The 19,516-nt window shown below is 32.3% G+C and overlaps 1 protein-coding gene across 1 annotated transcript; it reads left to right on the top strand.

The window, feature by feature from the left end:
* Window positions 1–5,702: 5,702 nt before the first annotated feature.
* On the top strand, window positions 5,703–15,153 carry pkaap (A-kinase anchoring protein pkaap). The gene is made up of 3 exons (XM_085957760.1): window positions 5,703–5,919; window positions 6,001–6,132; window positions 7,321–15,153. Exons 1-3 carry the CDS (start codon window positions 5,895–5,897, stop codon window positions 8,838–8,840), a joined length of 1,677 nt encoding a protein of 558 aa, XP_085813886.1. The 5' UTR covers window positions 5,703–5,894; the 3' UTR covers window positions 8,841–15,153.
* Window positions 15,154–19,516: the final 4,363 nt, after the last annotated feature.

The raw sequence follows: 19,516 nt of genomic DNA, 5'->3' as shown, positions 1-19,516 counted from the left end.
GGTACTTAGTTTAGGTCACTATTTCCATATAATACCAAATGATTCTCCTCGATTTGCAGTCCTTCGAGTAACTGCCGCCCCCAAGCGATGCTCAATCTGCCTACCCCCACGGGACGTTACTGCCGGCAGAGTCATCTCGCCCAATCTCTAAGTCTGGCACTATTGAGACCCAATAAAATGCCGCTATGATAGCTTTTCGTGTTATATATAGTTGATGTTACTGTAAAATCCTAAAGCTTGACTAATTTATTGTAGATTTAAATATATCCGGAATAGAATAGAGTATAAAAGAGTACTTGTTTGAAATGTAAAACTGTCTTTATTTTATTTTCAACAATAATAACTTATTTGTATACCGGATGCCGTTATACAAAAAAGAACCAACGCACACTTTTTATACTTGTTCAATTTGAAAAAAAAAAACGATTTTTCAGAAAAGTCCAGTCTTTCAATTTACTTTCAAAACTTTGAGACAAAATACTCAATTTCCTATATAAATATACCTACCGGACCAAACCCCTTGTTTATTTTGGATATGTAAACAGCACTCCAAATGGAGAATTTTACGAACCGGAGAGCTTGTTAATTTTATGAAAATTTTAACATAGTTATCTAGTTTATGTGTATTATAATACATAAATACATAATTGTGTTTGATTTTCTGTTATATGGCCATTCTAGCTCAAACGGTAAAACTATTTTTTCAACGACACGGAACGACAATGTTGCCGATTTTACGACCCGGAACGGCGCGCCGGTCATTTCGAGCCCTGTAATAAAAATATGAGAGGCTTGCAAACGCCTCTAAAGCAATGAGTCGCGGATACCGATCTGGAAAATTTACATGTTGTTATTTTCAGAGCAATGGGTATAGAGCAGTGCTCCGCAACCGGTGTGCCGCGAGACGATGCTAGGTGTGCCGCGGCGCAATGTGTCAAAAAATGCAAATAATTTTGTATATTATATAATACTTACTTAATGGCCAAATTTTCGTGCATGGCTGGTAATATATTTGATCACCTGAATAAAATTAATAAAAAAATGCAAGGTCAGAATGAAAATATATTGATATGCTTCACCACCATAGGGATATTAAATAAATTCACTACCATTGAAAACAAGCAATGAATTTTGGGTCCGGCCCAAAAACTTATAACTTTGCTGCAAAAGTAATTTCATCATTACTTTCATACAATCAATACGACTGGATTCGAAACCCTTTTGCAACCAATGCCGGAAATTCTATAGAAGTACTATAATTATATTCGTGAGAAATTTTGTTGAATCGAGGAACGACGTGACGCTAAAAATGAATTTCGCCGATGTTCCATTGGGTATTTTCTGGATGTCGGTTAATAAAGAATATCTTCGGATTTCCGACAAAGCTATCGTAGTTCAGCTTCCATTTTATACGACATATACCTATGCGAGCAACTTTTTTCAACTCAAGCTATAATTAAAAATGATAAGTAGTCATACTTGACGGGTGATAAGAAACTCGGGTTTCTCTTTCGTCAGAGCTCTAGTCTGGGGGGCCAGGCTTAAGGGGGGTGTAGCAGATCAACCAGATAAGTGAAATAAACACAAATTACAATTTTGCTCTAATGGTTAAAAAAAGTCGCCTGCGGCGCTATATTACTACACTAACACTAATATTTTTAAATATCCGATTAGGGAGTGTTTGTATTAATAAATACAAAAAATAGCTTAACAATCTTAACATATAATGAATACCATTAATTTTACCTCGAACACCATTTGAAAAACACTACCTACTTTAGAGTATCACACTGTCTTTAACCTTAGCGATAAGTAGGGGGCCCGCTTCAGCATGTGGGGTCCATATTTTGATGTATAAATTGTTTTACCTGTGGTGTGCCGCGGAATTCTGGGAATACCTTTGGTGTGCCAAGGGTGAGAAAAGGTTGCGGAGCACTGGTATAGAGGTACCGCTCCAAAGACCCAAATTAAGCCCGTCTATAAATAGTCATAGCGTGACGCTAAGTGGCTTGTTCCGATGGTAGTGCTAATCATTGCTTAACTTCGAATGAAATCGGTAACCTGTTATCAGTAAATGAATATCTCCGATTGCTTATTTTATTCATATTAAATAACATATTGCCATTTTTCCAATATGAAACAATCATCATTATCTACAAACAGCTTACCATTTATTGCATTCACAGTAGGAACAAGCAATATCTGGTACTACGATTGAAATTCACAGTTTCTTGCTGTGGCCTGAAAATACCAATATACTGACATTTAAACACATAACATATATTAATAAGGTAGAAAATATGAAAGACGGTCTCCTTGGAACGAGGTTTTGAAGCAGGGTTCACTTGATTACTGTAGACTGTAGGTAGAGCCTTTGGTATAAATCTCAGGGGACACACACACAGGGATCAAAATGGACCGGAGCGCACAGGAACGCCGTTCCAGTTCATAAAATCCACAAAATTATCGCTCTGTCTTGTGAAAGACTATATGAGGTTGATAAGCCATATAACAAAGAATATGACACTTATATTTTTATAAAATACACATAAAATTAGATAACTGTGTATTTACATAAATATTTTCTTAAAATTATCGAGTGCTCCGGTTCGTGAAATTTTCTATTTCAAGCGCTGCACACACACACACACACACACTTTACTATATATTATGTAATAGGTATGTTACCTATGTAACTATAAAAAATAACATTTTATTTAACACGTCTTTAAAAATGTATCCCATATTTTTTCTTCTCCACAGCTGATATCCGTACCTACCTTGTTATAGTACCACGTCCGGTAGAGTATGCAAGATCCCATCAATGTTGTGTTCCTTGGCCTTGATAGGAATGGACTCTTATCCACAAAGTATTAATTGTGCACTATCTTTTTTTTTAAATCCATGATCAATTTATTATTAATCAATCGCATCGTATTATTATAATAGTATTTACACACCTACCTACACATTCGTAAAACAACTTTACTATTCACCTTTGAAAACCTAACCATGTAATTAAATGCCCCAAACATCCTAACACGGGCTCCCAGGTCAGGATCTATGCCCCCCCACCAATTTCTAAGAGCAATGTGATGCTCTACAGCACTACTCAACTGGCATTCCCCGGATCCATAATGACTATAATATAAACAAAAATCGTAGAATTACATAGTAGGTAGACGGTCGAAATGGAATTTTTTTACGAACCGGAGCGCTCGATAGTTTTAACATATTAATAATTGTTTAATTTATATATATTTTATATAAAAATGGGTTAGATTTTGTGTTATATGGTCAACCTAGCTCAAACAGTCAACTTAATTTTCTTACAAGACGGAGCGATAATCTCGAGGATTTCATGAGCCGGGACTGCGCTCCGGTGCGTTCCGTGCCATTTCCAGCGCCCGAAATGGAAAAGTTTACGAACCGGAGCGCTCGACAGTTTTCTGAAGATATTAACGTATTTATCAAATTTTATGTGTATTTCATAAAAATAAATATGTTCGATTTTCTATTAAGTATATGGCATATCTAGCTCAGATGGCCAAATTTTTTTTCCACGAGACGGAGCGATAATTTTTTCGATTTAACGAACAGGAACGGCGCTCCGGTGCGCTTCGGTCCATTTCGAGCCCTGGCCATTTCGAGGCCTAGGTATAATACGTCACGTAGCCTACGTGCAAATGTTAATCTTGTGAAATAAAATAGCTCCACGGCGACTTCTTTTACTATTCATGGGTTCAATAATTCTTCGTAGTTTATAAAAATGTTACTTTACAATTTACATTATAATTTAAGAGTAGCTGACAACTCCTAAAAATCACGCGACCCATGGGTTGGGATCCAATGATTTCAATTTATTCGTGATATTGATAATAGTTTTTTTTCGCTTATCAGTGGATACCTACAAATGATTTCTGTCCGGAAAATGATTTCAATTTATTTTATTCGTAATATTGATAATAGTTTTTTTCGCTGAGCAGTGGATACCTACAAAGGATTTCTATCCGGAAAATGATTTCCGAATACATAATGAAAAAAAATAGAATTTGATACTTAGTGTAATATTCAGTTCAATTGGACGAGTTTTTACATCTAAAGATCACTGAAAATAGGAGAAACGTTTTGCGGACCTCTAAAAATATTATTTATAATATAGTATCGTATAATAACGTCTGACCACGGTTGATTTCATCACGTAAAACCATTAATCTATTTTAAGATTTTATTGGAATTTTTAACATAAACATTTGGACGTAAAAATTCGCGGACTACTAGAAAAATTCTGTTGACCACCGATTGAGAAATACTGTTCTATAGGATTTAGGGTGAAATAAATCAGTTTGAGGGGGGACATGCTCAGCGTAGGTCAAAATCGAGCTTTTGTTCTATTTTCAAAGCATGATCCTGGACATAACCTTAAACATTGTAGATAATCTATTTATATAATTTTTAAGCCTTATTACCCTTTATATTTATTTTAAACATTTGATGACTGCATTAAGTATTTTTATTACATAAAATAGTATTCTTTTAAACCTCTCGCTCTAATGTTTTCGAATATAGTCATATTTCAGTACATAAATGTGCAGTGGTGTTCCCAGGCTTGAACCCTGTCTGAGGTACTATGCAAATATGTACAATGTACATTGTATTCTTTAATAATTGTGAAATATATTGCATATTATTATAAACTGAATTTAATACATTTACAGTAACCGATTTTCAGATAAAACGAACAGATACCAGATAGCATGGCATTATAGATATTTTATAAAAACTACGATCACACCATGAACCGTTTCGAAGTCGATATCATCAACCTACTTAATATCACTAATCCAATATACATAATACAATATAATAATTAGTAAACATATCACATAGTTTTTCACAAAACGTTTCTTTTGAATTTATTATTACGGAATATTTAAATATTGTGATTAAAATATAAATTCAAATGGTTTATAGAAGTGACTTGTTTAGTGAAGTCGTTGTAAGGTTTTTGTAGATTGTTGATTATAAATAATAAAATGCACGCTGAATTTAATTATTTATTAATTAGCACAATTACTAATTTTTTCAATGTTTGACGTAGGTTTATAAATCAATACTTACATGCGTCACCTTTTAAAGATTTATGATGTGGACATGTTCCTAATAAGTGAGAGAGATGATAACAATACATTACCTATATTGAAAGTCATTTATTCTCAAATATAAAAGTGGTAACAGAAGCGTCATTTTAAACGTGTTGAAAATATTAAGCTAACATTAAATATTTAATCTATACTCATTTGAAACAAACGAAATGATTGAATTTTCGAGATATTAAACAGATACAATAATATGACTTTAACAAAATTACATACAATAACTTTACTAAGCAAAATAAGCACCATTTGAATTGCCGCCGTTTTATAAACCAATAGTGAACTTTATGGTTAGTCAAGAAATAACTTCATTTATTTTTTCTGTTTTATTAACTGCATAATATTACAAGAACAGGTAATATATAATTATTCGAATAATACGGTATTTTTATTGGTTTATATTTAGATTATTTATAAGCTTTAAAATACTTCATATTATTTAAAAAAAAATAATAGTTTTTATTTAAATATTTTTATTTTTCTGGTAACATTTCAATGTTTTCCGCTGATTCTTCCATTTCTATGTTTATCTGTCAAAAAGGTCAAGAAGAGTTATGACGTGAGACAAAAGTTCGTGATGATTTCGGGCTTCCTGTATTTGTGATTTATATCGACAAAACCGGACATTGAAAAATAACATATTGTCAGATTGATTAGAAAGAAATCGTCGACAAAAAGCTATTTTAACACGCATTCTACGCAATTTTGACACATTAAAAATGTAAACAGAGTTCCAAAATGCTCAAGTTTTGGAAAAATGCAGGTAAACTACGGCGAAAATTGACATTTAATTTTATTAGGATAGTCATTGGCAATAGTCCTGATGTGTTGTGTTTGTTTTTAGCGAGGGGCAAATCGAAATTTCCCACGCGACCGCCTGAGTCCACCGAAGAACCAATGTCGCCGTCGTCATCCGTCAACAACTTTGACGCATCCCTGTCACCTGCTTATGATTTTGAAACGTTTTTGGATGAAGGTATTTATTAATCTAAAATTCCCATTAACAGCCATCGCATTCCCTTTAATAGGCATAGCCTAAACTCAATTACACATACATTGTGATGTCATGTCAATGTTTATGTGCCGAAAATTTAAGTGTGTCAACATTAAAAACAATTTAAAATCAACTGAATAATTTCTTCGACCATAGTCTAGTATATTGATTTCCAACTGGGTCCGCGGTACCCAAGGGCTCCGCAAGTAGTGTTAAGGGTTTTGCAAGAATTCCCATAAAGTTTTTGGCAGTAAAGGTTGTAGATGATTGGGATACTGGTCTAGTAAGTGGGTTTCAATACCTTCAAATGAGTTTTTTTTTAAATTATTATTGACATTAGAACCCAATTTCAAAAATTCTCCACTTCTCTCTGTATACTGTTAAAATGAAACGTTTTTTATAGCTGGTAGGGTGAATTCCGCTGGTATGTAACAAAACGAACAACCCTCAAACCTAAATGGAGAATTATGACAACTCTTGATTATTATCAGAATTTCCCTATGAGATACAAATGTGCAATGCAATAATCAATATCACTATCCCACAGTGGCGAAGGGTGAAGGTAGGCTGTTAAGGTTCGCCATAAATAGTGCACACTAAACTTTGTCAGTCATTTGTTTTCATTGAAATAAGACTACAATTTACTGACAGTGTTGGTTAGTTTTTAAAGTTTAATTTAATCCTGCGAAAACCAAGCCATAATATATTATACTCGGCTATCTATCAAATATCTAAAATTATGCAAATAAATCATACATAACTTTAGATATTTTATAGATAGAATAATATTTTTTATCTAATATAGTTTGGTTTAGACAGGGCTTAATGAATTTAAAAAAATGAACCAACAGTATGTGTAATATGTATTCAATCCAACGAAAACAAATAAGTATGAATGAAAAAGAGTGCACAATTTTGTCGTATCGCCCAAAGTATACCAAAAGTCTTATGGTTTGGAGTAGGCAAGGTTTAATTGATTTTCAAAATTTAACCAACACCGTCTGTAAATCGTAATCTTAGTTCAATAAAAATGAATACATATGACTAACAAAGTTTAATGTGCACCATTTCGCTACTGTAATCTGGAAGAAGAACACCTACCCAACAAATGCACTGCACAATTTCAAATTATTGGTGTAATTACATGTTGTCTTTCTCTTGACTTTTCAGTTGGACAAGAAGATAATTTGAAGAATTCATCTCGTCTGTCGCAAACGTTTCCAGAAGTTCTATCAAATAAGGATTCGGTATCGTATTTCATGCAGTACTTGGACTCTGTGTCTTGTATATCGCTGATCCAATTCTGGATGGAAGTAGAAAAATTTAAAGCCGCTACAGAATCATTCCATATGACAGACAAGTCTCGTGAAAAAGTCAAAACACCCCACCTAAATGTCAACAGAACTGTCAGTTTCGATTCTTCAATAATGGTAAACGGGGATACTAAATCTAAATCTCTATCGAATGGTTTCGTCAACGAGCCCGGTAATAATTATTCTAATCATAGCCAAATTAACAAAATTATCAATCGATCGGCTTTGAGAGTTGCAAGCTGTTCTAATATTTCCACCAACGATGCAAATGTCAATATGAACGATGTAAATTCTAAGAAATCTCTTCTTGATGAAGCGGTCAGGATTTTTAAAAAGTTTATTGCGCTAGAATCGTCACAACGGTTAGATATCCCGGAAGACATACGAAACATGATAGTTTCCTCTATCTGTCATCCGGAGGGCCTGATTGAACCGGATATTTTCAAAGTTGTGCAAAATATAGTATACGAAAGAATGTCTGCTCAATATTTTGAAAATTTTATTCAGAGTGCGTACTATTGCAAATATAAAATAGACATTTTGACCAACGGCACATTGACAATAGAAGATATTATATATAACCAGATGGTGTTGTTTTACTTTATGGAATATATCGAACAGGAACAAAGTAGTTCTTTATTAGAATTTGTTATAGCGGTTATTAACTTTAGCGAGCAATTGCAAAATAATACAAACACCGATTTAGAGCAAGCGCAGAATGATGCTATTATATTGTATGATAAATATTTTTCTCTGCAAGCTACAAGCTCTTTAGGCTTTCCAAGCGAAGTGCGTCTAAACATTGAAGAAAATATTTGCGTAGAAGGTGGACCTTTTCCAAACTGTTTTCATTTACCTTTCAGACTCGCTTTAAAAGTATTGCAACAGTATATTTCAACATTCCTCACGTCCCAGCTTTATTACAAATATCTCTCTGATATGATCGGTTGCCTGGATGACGGGTGGCAATCGACGAGCAGACATAAAAAATCTGCTTCGGATTGCAGTAGTGAAATTAGCATTAGCGCAAAGAATACCCTTTTAGCGATGGAAGACTTCCCGTCGTATAGTAAAAAATACCGTAACGATCAAACAATGAGAATAGACTCCAAGCTTTTGTATAACGGGGATTTATTGTGGCGTAGAAAAAGCAACAAAGGGCTCTCCTTGGGGAGGGTTAACAGTCTCGGCCGATTCGAATCCTGCATGGAGCCGGAACCCGAACGGAAAGATTCTTCTGTTTTAAAACGGGTGGTTAACAAGCTCGTGAGCGGGGAGAAAGACAAGGCTAAGGAGGAACTGGCGTGGCAGGTCGCCCACATGATTGTCAAAGATATAACCGATATCACGATGGGCATCCCCGAAAACACATTTTAAAATTTATTATAAGTACAATTGTGATAAATATATTATTATTTTTTCGTTTTATGTGCAAATTATTTATGATTATATTATTATGTTAACCATAGACAATGAAAAACTGTAAGTATTTTTTTGTTTTAATAATTTAGGTAATGATAGAAGAGTTTTGTACAAAGCATTTATTCAAAATTTTATTGTTATGAATTCGACATTATTTTTTGTTATAATTATGTTATGAAATAAATTACTGTCAAGGTAAAATAATATTGTTGCATATCAACTCCATGACTTCCAATCAATTTTAAATGAAAAGTTTTACACGCTTGTCAGTTCATTCATTTACAGAATGTAATGTAAAATTCTCTGTAACGGAACGAGTATTTCAATTCTACTTCATTCTGGCAACGCCTGATAAATAAACTGAGAGCATTTCCATCTGTGGCATAGATTATTTTCGTTAGGTCACAATGTTTTTTTTTCGACTGCCATTGAGGTTTTTTTTCTATTTTCCTATAATTATGTAGCAAAAAGTACCTATACTTAATGTTGCAATTACTCTAATGCGAGATCTATTAAATAATTACTTCAATCAGTAGACTCAACACCGCCCACACAACAGATTATAAACCTAATTTGTATGTATTATTATGACATTTTAAATTGTATTGCGTAATTGACACTATAATAATGTATCATTTATATTAAATTATTGGAATGTTATTCATGACGAATACATTTATTATTAATCATATTTTCAAAAGTATATTAATCATGTTGTATTTGAGGCGTTTGTTTACGTTTACATAAACTGTCAAGTCCACATATGGTCAAAATTTGACGTAAATGTGAGATTATATAATATAGAAATATTATATCGTCGGTCCCTATTAAAAAAGTCGGATCTGAAATTTTGTCATTTTCGGATTATTACGTAAAAGTTATTTAAACACTTTAAACATTTATACCACAATCACGGTTTTTTTTGTTTGTTTGAAAAATTTCGAGATATTCAAGTTAAAAATGATCGATCTACAGAGAGTGTCCGAATAGCAATGTCGGTTCTTACCAACCGACATTGTTGGCTCGGTGTGGGTGAGCAAGATGCGTCGGATCTGACAGTTGCTGCTATGTTCACCGGACAGACGGATGTTTTTATAAACGTTTAGAAAAGTTTCTATAACCCGTATTTTTATTCATTATGGCAATAGGTCACAAAGGATATTTTATGAAACATCTTTGATTGCTCGTACTGAAAAATAGCATTTTGCAGATCCGACTTTTTTAATAGGGACCGACGATTTGAGGCGTTTGTTTACGTTTACATAAACTGACAAGTCCACATATGGTCAAAATTTGACATAAATGTGAGATTATATAATATAGAAATATTATATTATAATCTCACACAATATGTAATGAACTATAACAGGTTCCCAACCTTTTTCATGATACAACCCCTTTTTGTAAAAGCCAAGTAATCTGCCGCACTAAACTCAAAAGGGAGTTTTATAGTATAAAAATGTCGTCATTTAATTATTAATCATTATAAATTTTCTCTCACTTTGCCTGTGTTTACATGTGACTTTGCGTTAATCACATTTTCTTTCTAGTTATTTACAATTTTTTCATATGGCTTATCTATGGTTTAAGAATGCAGAACTCTATAATATAAGACATTCACATTGATAGCCAGTTTGAGTTGCCGTTGAGTCCATCCCCAGTGCCTACACAAGAAGATAAGGAAAAGACACATGTATGATTTTAACACATACAGTAAGACAGTATAAAATTTTAGTCTATGGTAAAATAATGATACATTATCATCAACGGAGGTCGATAACGACACAATAATTAAAAATGGGTGACTTTTAGTATTTATGAAGCAAATTTGGAGAATATATTATTATGAAAATATTACTTTACAGCAGAATTTAATAGCTAGACTAAATTACCTTGCGAACCATGGGTTGGGAAACTGTAATCTATAACTTCTAAAACAACTCAAAAGTATGCACATTTAAAAAATGTTTAAAAACTTAATGACAGATAGAAACTGAATAAATCCAAATATGTAAAAAAATATTTTGCTTATGATTATTGCAATTTATTAAGAGTGATCAGTTATAAAAAATGTGTATTGTTTTAATTTCAAGATGTAATACAAAGAAGAAAAAAACTGTTCATTTGTGCTTGAAACACAAAAATATTGTTTATCCCATATATTGAAATGTGGACTTATCAGTTTTTGTAAACAGACGCCTCATTTGAACGTTATCCTTATGAAACAATAATGTCATGAGATATTATTTAGATTACAGTATAATCTTCACACCAATATTTGACTGCCGTTAAGTGGAATCAGTTATCGGTGGGGGACACTATTCCATTCGCAAATCACACAATGTTGCCATGCATTGGCCCAATTTTACGGTAATCAACCTTTTTAATACAAAAAAATAATGGATACATTTCAAACATACGTATTTTAAAATATTTGTGGTACAGTGTGACTTCAGATAAACGCTATATGTTGTGTGAAAGAAAAGAAGTGGAGAGAAATATATCCAAAACTGTGGAGGGATTTTTAGTTCCTTTGATGGTCGTGATGGCACGATGGCCACTATATTATAGAAGTCGCACTCTATTGCTGCAATTATTTTAATATACTGTAACCAAATATAGTGGTAGCAAAAAAATATTTATGTTTTAATATTCCAATGGCTGTTTGATTGTAATATTCAATGTGTAGCGGTGGCGGGGCTATTAAGATCTGACAAATAGTACAAAATGAACTTTTCAGTCTTACTTATTTGTATTGATATATGTATTCATTGAACCAAGGATACAAATTTGCAGGTAGTGCTGTTCATTTATAATTATTTGTTTTCGTTGAATACATATTACAAATGATGTTAGTTAATTTTTTTAGCCCTGCATTTTTTTTCCGACCATCTCTGATCCTAATAAGATCATATGGGCCTCCACAGAGTGGAGGTTTGTATTAACAGATTTTGTTTTTTTTCGAGAAATGGAAGTCAGCCACTTGCTCAACCTATTAGGTCCATACTCTGACTCCAAACACAAATTGAAAAAAAATATGTGAATTTGTCAGACCCAGGATTCGAACCTGGGACCCACGACGCTGTAAGCCTTATACCAAACCATAATAGATATTAGATAAAAAAAATATTCTTCTATCTATAAAATATCTAATATTATGTATGATTTAACGACATAATTTCAGATATTTTAAAGATAAACGAATATTTTTTGATTATTATCTTATAAGGCTTGGTTTAATTGGATTTTAAAAACTAATCAACACTATCTGCAATGTGTATCTTAGTTGAATGAAAACAAATACATATGACAGACAAAGTTTATTGAGCACTATTTATGTTGGTTCTTAACAGCCTACTAGCGATGTGTAGCGAATCAAATTACCCTGAATCTAGAAAATTAAGTCATTACGGACAATATATCTAGCATTCGTAATTTGGTTAGACTGATTTTTAGGCCAATACAACATTCATTACTTTTATGAGTGAAATGATATCCTGTTGACATATTGTAAACAAGCAAACTGATTTTAATTATGTTAAATACTCTAGATCAGTGTTCTTCAACCTTTTAACAGCCGCGGCCCGGTGAACTTATGAGAAATATTTCGCGGATCGGTATTAGCCAGAAATAATAACCATTATATTATATAGAATTTTATTTATTAAATCTTATGTTTTAAAATTACAACTTTTGGTTAGTGCCACATCTGTGTTGTTGCTGCTTTTTTGTAAGCAAATTTGATATACGTGGTTACAGCATTGTTTCTGAGAGACAAAGCGCTGCATTAACATCCGTTCAATTTCTCTGTTTGGTTTTTATGACTGAAAAAATTACTAACAATCTGATCTTTATATTTGAGAGATGGATATTCTTTATCAAGGGATATCCAAAATTGAGACAATGATTGCATTTTATGTCTGGACACCAGAGTGACATCAGAAGATGGCTCGATCATCTTTTCTTGTTCACGAGGTTCAAGTGCGCATGATTTAATATCTTCCAAAAAGGGATTATTAATCCAGAGGTTAGACGTCCACCTTTACGTAGATCTTAATTTTCAGAGAGATATTTATTAAAGTTTTCAGCTAACGCTTTATAATGTTGAATATGACTTCCTGGTTAATATCAGCGGCATTCAAAAATTCTCCCGGCATTTTATCTAGTGCGAATTGTGTAGCGATATAGTCGGTTGATAGCATGGTGAAAGTTTTCGCGGACCGCTAATAAATTCTTGCGGACCGACGCTGGTCCGCAGACCACCGGTTGGAGAACACTGCTCTAGGTTACAATCTGCAGTATAAATGGCACTGTCTTTAGATAATTGGGTCAATATCGAACACATTGTATACTCAATGCTTTGACATTCTTTAGAAACTGTATTACTACAATGTTACCATTTTATTATTACTGTCTATTCCTCTTTTACCTATAAGTATAAAAATCAATACGTAAGTATCTACCTATATACCTACCTACTACTTTTAACATTCGCAATCATGTTTTAATTTTAATATTTAAAAAAAAAACTATGAGACTTTCTTTTGGCTAAAGCATTTATTATTCCTATTTTTCTTCCCATTAGAATATAATATTATAGTAGAAACTCAATACAACGGACCTCGATATAACAGACAAAATATCCTCTTAATGTTATACATATTTAAATCCAAGTGTCACCGCTTGTAGATAATGTTCTGCGCATGATAATCATGTCATACCTCCTGCACTCAAATTCAATTCATAATGCTGTCCTGCTCGTAGACTGAACGTAGCACTGACGTTTGCAATGATGGCTGCTAATCCACACAGCTGCACAGCAATTTAATTTGTTTGTGAATGGATGCATTTATTACTCTTTTCAATAAGTTAAAGTTTTAAATTACAATCAAATATATCGTCGTAATCCTACCCATAAAATATGGACTAACAGAAAAGAATTAGTTTAACTTTAAATCAAAAACTTTTATACCTTTTAATCTACTTTTATATAACGGACTTTCGGCTAGGAATAATTGAAGATTAAAGAAACCCAAGTGATTTTCAACCAGTCGAGAAAGCCAGGGGTGCTTTTATACAACCGAGGAAAATATTATGTAGCAACGACCTAAACTTGGTAGTCAGAATGAGGATGGTTATATGCCATGTCTTTTCAGTCCTAGTATATGGAGTGGAGGCGTGAACACTGGTTACATGTAAATTGAACGCAAAACATTTGTTATCGGAAAGAGATGATTGCATACTATACGGTCTCTAATTGTATTAGATGGAATATGAATATTAATTCAATTTACATAACTGATTTTGGCAAAATTCTTGAATTCAAGAATGAAAAGCTAACCTAACCTAACAAAAAATCCAGTATATCGGCTATTTTCAAAATTTGTTTGCTGCTGGCTTCATGTAAAGTGTAAACCGCCAAGAACCGTGTTTTATTTCGACATGAATTTGATGTCATTAGTATACGACCCAAAGAGGTTGGACTATCTTTCACCTATTAAGTGCCGGGAGGTTTTCTATGGTGGCAAGTGAGAGGCCGCGAATGTTTTAGCAAAAATAAACCTTATTATTTATTTATTTTTTGAAATATATTGAAAGTTTATCATAAACACTAACCAATCATTTCCTAAAAATGTCTCATTATTGGACCAGTTTTATTCCGAATTGTAAATTATTCAAAACAAACGCCTGAGACTGGCATTCTGTCTTCAAAGACAGGCGAATAAGTCCGCGTCTTTTGTATGGCCGGCACTGTACGCCCGGCCAAATCCGCGAACATGTTTGCTTTGGGCACAGAACCGGAATATACAACCATATATTTCCAATACAACATTTCACAGTGAATTGTGACTCGGCGAACTGCATACGTACACGTTAAGAGAGACCTCCTAATCCGCATTAGTCCGTTATATCGAGGTTCTACTGTACCTAAATTCTGAAGTGAACCGTAAAAATGTAACGTGTCTAACAAATTATTTGTAATATTGTTAACAAGACTTTGTTTAAATGTTACTTTTTCCAGTAATAAATATAATATTTTATAATAATATATTTGTGTGAATGGGGCTGGGTCAGTTGTACAAGATTTTTATGTTCAAAATTGATAATTTTTACAAAATCACATTAAATTAACGATTTTTGTAACATAGCGGCTGTGTACCAAATATTTCGACACGAAACAATGTTTTGCTTGAAAATCCTTTTACTAATAATTATTAATACAAACACATAATTTTAATTGGACCCTAGTTAAGAATGTATGTATGTTTTCCTGAAATTAAATATATATTTTAGATAAATAAATAATACAAAAATAATTTGCTGCAGTGTTTTTTATTAATCCTCAACTGTCACAAAACATTATAAAAATACAAAAGAAACAATCTTTTTGTAACTTGTTTAACAATATTTGTGACAGACAATATAAAAATGTATGTGTGTGTGCGCCCAGTACTGAAATCTGTCATTTACATTTTTTGAATAAATCATGTTATACACCAGATACATACCATTTTAGGTCAGAAGGATTGATTAAAACTGGCATTTCTTACTGTTAAATGTGTCCAAAATCTTCACTATCACAAACCGTTTTATAGTGTTAAGGATAAAATCATTTTTTTATTTATCATATTTTATAATTTATTACCTACAACCAATGGGATTACCAAAAAGTTATTTATTACATTACATTAATTCCAAAGCAATCTATATTGTTAATGGAGTTAAAAAATCTACCTTTTAATAAACAATTTTTATTATTCAACGAATATTTCATAAGATTTAAGAATGTAACATTCTTTAATTGAACGTAATATAATTTGTAAACATTTCTGAGACATGCATAGCTGCTAGAAATCCTAGTGATCTTGACACCGGTTAGTAATTAAGGTAGGTAATCCAATACTAGATTGCCAATAAGTAACACAATTTAGAAAGCGCTTCAGAGGGTATTGTTAACTTCGTCGCAATTAGATAGGACATGTATAGCTTAGTGATCAGAGCACGTAGGCACGAATCCTGCTGGATGTCATATTTTTTTGAAAAAGATTTTTCTGTTTTCAAATTATGTATGAACTAACTTAAATTTTTTTAAATTTCAGATTTTTCCATAAGTATTTTCAGTTAAAGTGGGTTCTATAATGATTCATAATATGATAAAGTCTAAATCGTTCATCGTTATCTCAAAATGATCAAAAGGGATTACTTATGGCAGATTTCGCCTGGACGCTTAGTATAATATAATAACAATTTTTGAGTATTTTTCAACTTAATAAGTATATTATAAAAAATTAAATACTTGATAATTAATACGCTTCATTACAATGTTTCAATTAGGGAGTAGAATTTTGATAAGAATCTTGCGATACACATACAACAGGTTTTTAAAGATAGTATAAAATATCTTATCATAAAATTGTCATACTTGAAAACGCCTTGAATATTCAACCAATTGATTAGGTATTAGATATTGTTATCTCTAAAATAATAACAATTGTTTTTGTTCTCATTATTAAATCAATATCACAATATATTGTAATAAATATTTCATTTTATAAGAGCTGATAAAAGGCAAGATGCTGATTTTGCTTATAAAATAATATTGAAATCTTTCATTGACAAAGTGACATAATTATTACATATTTAGAGGACATTTTTCACATTTTGTGAAATATTTCAGACTTTTTTTTATTTATACTCAATAATTTAACAATTAATATTACCTATGTAAAATAATCATATTATGTTGATAGCAGTGGCGAAGGGTGGAGTTAGGCTGTTAAGATCCGACATACATAGTGCACATTAAACTTTGTTATACGTATGTTTTTATTGAACTAAGACTACGATTTTCAGATGGTATTGGTTAGTTTTTAAAAATCATTTAAACCCTGCCTAAACCACCAAATGATAATACTTTTGATATATTTTTGGCAATCCGACAAAATTGTGCACATTTTTTTATTCATACTTCTTTGTTTTTGTCGAATTAGAAATACGTATTACAAATGTTGTTGGTTAATTTTTTTAAATTCGTTAAGCTCTGCCTAACCAAACTATTAAATATAAAAATTTTAGTCTATAAAATATCCAAAATTATGTATGATTTAATGGCATAATTTTAGATATTTTATAGATAGATGAGTATTTTTTGACTATTATGGTTTGGTTTCACAGGGTTTAATTGAATTTTAAAACTAACTAATATGTACCATCTGTAACTTGTAGTCATCGTTCAATAAAAACAAATATGTATGACTAACAAATTTTAGCGTGCACTATTTATGGTGGATCTTAACAGCCTACCTCCACCCTTCACCACTGGTAGATAAATCATGTTAATCAAAAATGAATCATATTTTAATATTCCTGCCTTATTGTTAATCTATAAAACATTAATTTATTGTAAACAATTTTTTTTATTAAACAATAAGCACCTTGGCCAGAATACAATTGATACGATTTGCTCATATCGTGGAGTTGCTGCCAAAAGTTGGTAAAACTAAAATTTAGGTATTCAGAATTAACAAAGGATTATGTGTCTTTATATAAATATGTAGGTATGCTAGAAAAAAAATTCAAGGTCATCCGATATATAGAACATGCACATAAAGCACAAAGAAATGAGCATTATGCCTGATTTTAAAGGGCATGTCATACTTCAAATTGCATTCCATAACATGATTTCGACACTTACCATCTTTTGGCAGTAATCCCACGAATTATCTATATTTCTAAGGTTTTTCGAATTACGTTTAATTAATAAATTGTACTTAAAAATAAACTCTAAAGTGTAAGGGGTTTTTTATGCAAATTTTATAATTCTGTTATTTATCTCTTCATAGCCTTAAGGATTTAAGGATCCACGCTTAAGGATTTTATGTCTGATATAGCGGTGCTATAAAAGCAATCAACACACTTTAGGTCTTGCATGGCGGGAAGTGCAAGACATGTCGGTGGACCAATGGAAGTGTTTTGAGTATATTCCGATGCTAGAGCGTAACAGGGTGCAGTGAGTAATCATTTATTTTTACATATGGACATTAAAAATTATTGGTTCAAGACGTTCACAACATATTTGGATTTTTAAAACAAAGAAAGCAGTAAGAACAGGGGTGATTCTTTCTTGTATTTATTTTATACTTAGGTATGGTCGCAGTCACAAACATATACCCATGAATGATTTATTTTTGTTATAGGTGTGTGCCGTAAATTAATTATAACATTTTAAGTTAGCAGCATCAGTTAATGTATTAGGGGTTCATTCATGGATAAGAACAAACAAAAGTTAATAACCGAATTACCAAATTTTGTTATAATGCCAATTTATTAAGTAATAACTCAACAAAGGGCCGTGGCAGCCATTTGAAACTACCTAAATTAAAATGGCTATACAAATCAGATGAGCCGATAATCTTCCACTTATTTACCGACCATGTCCGATCCTAATAGGATCATATGGGCCTCCACAGAGTAGAGGTTTGTATTAACAGATTTTGTTTTTTACGAGAAATGGATGTCAGCCACTTGCTCAACCTATTAGGTCCATACCCTGACTCACACACAAATTGAAAAACAATATGTGTACTTGCCAGACCCAGGATTCGAACCTGAGACCCACGGCGTGATAGTCCAACGCTTAAGTCCACCGCGGCATCCACTTATACACTCCCAAAAATCCATGACATGTGACGTGTTAAATAATGGGGGAAAAAATGTATATATGTATCCGTGCTTTTATAATTCCATAAGAACAAGTTTGTAACATAGGGTGTTGCAATTTTTGTAAGTGTGTTTCAGCCTTTATTTTGTAAAATAATATACAGTCGAACTTGGTTATTACGAGGAAGATGGGACTGACTGAATTTACTCGTTATATCAGAGAATAGGTATTTTTAAATGAGCGGTCACATAATACAAAAAGTCGCAATTCAAACAAAAATACACAATTAGAATGTTTCCCCGAAACAAGCATGGCATTCATAAACTACAAAAGAAGTTGTTTATTGTTATGAACGCTGGTAGGTACCTACTGACTTCACAAACCTTGGATTTTTTACATGAAATTTCAACCATATGCGTGGATACTTTTTCAATCTTGTCGGCTAAACAACAATTAGGTAGGTTATTTAGACACTTAACTAGTGTCAAACATAATCCGATTCCGGCGGCATCCTGTCCGGTCGGAGTTTATTGTAGGGTCGAAATGTTTTTAAATGATCGACAATTAACAGTTTTAAGAAAATTTTTGTACATAAATTTTCTCGGTATATCCGATAAGTAGCATGTTATAAAAGTGAATAAACATATGGAGAAAATCATAAACTAAAATGTGAACGAATGTTTCCTCATTAGATCCGAGATCTCGCTATGTCTGTAATCGTAATAACCGAGTTCGATTGTAATTAAAAATATTAAAACATATCAATAAGATAAAAAAAACGATAGAAATAAAAACTTTTGACTAGCAAGGATTATACATTTTTAATGGGTATCCATATAAGTACAAAAATCAAGGCAATAATTAACTGAACATTTGCAAAACGCCCGCAGTGGAATGGACTGTAAGTCTGTCTCTAGATCGATGGGTCGTCGACTAGATCAGATTCGTATTTTTTTTCTTCAAATATGTG

This window comes from Rhyacophila brunnea, unplaced genomic scaffold (genome assembly GCF_057557595.1).
Source record: "Rhyacophila brunnea isolate RB1 unplaced genomic scaffold, BYU_Rbru_1.0 scaffold_7, whole genome shotgun sequence".
NCBI classification, from domain to species: Eukaryota; Metazoa; Arthropoda; class Insecta; order Trichoptera; family Rhyacophilidae; genus Rhyacophila; species Rhyacophila brunnea.
This window is presented reverse-complemented; position numbering and strand designations above follow the sequence as displayed.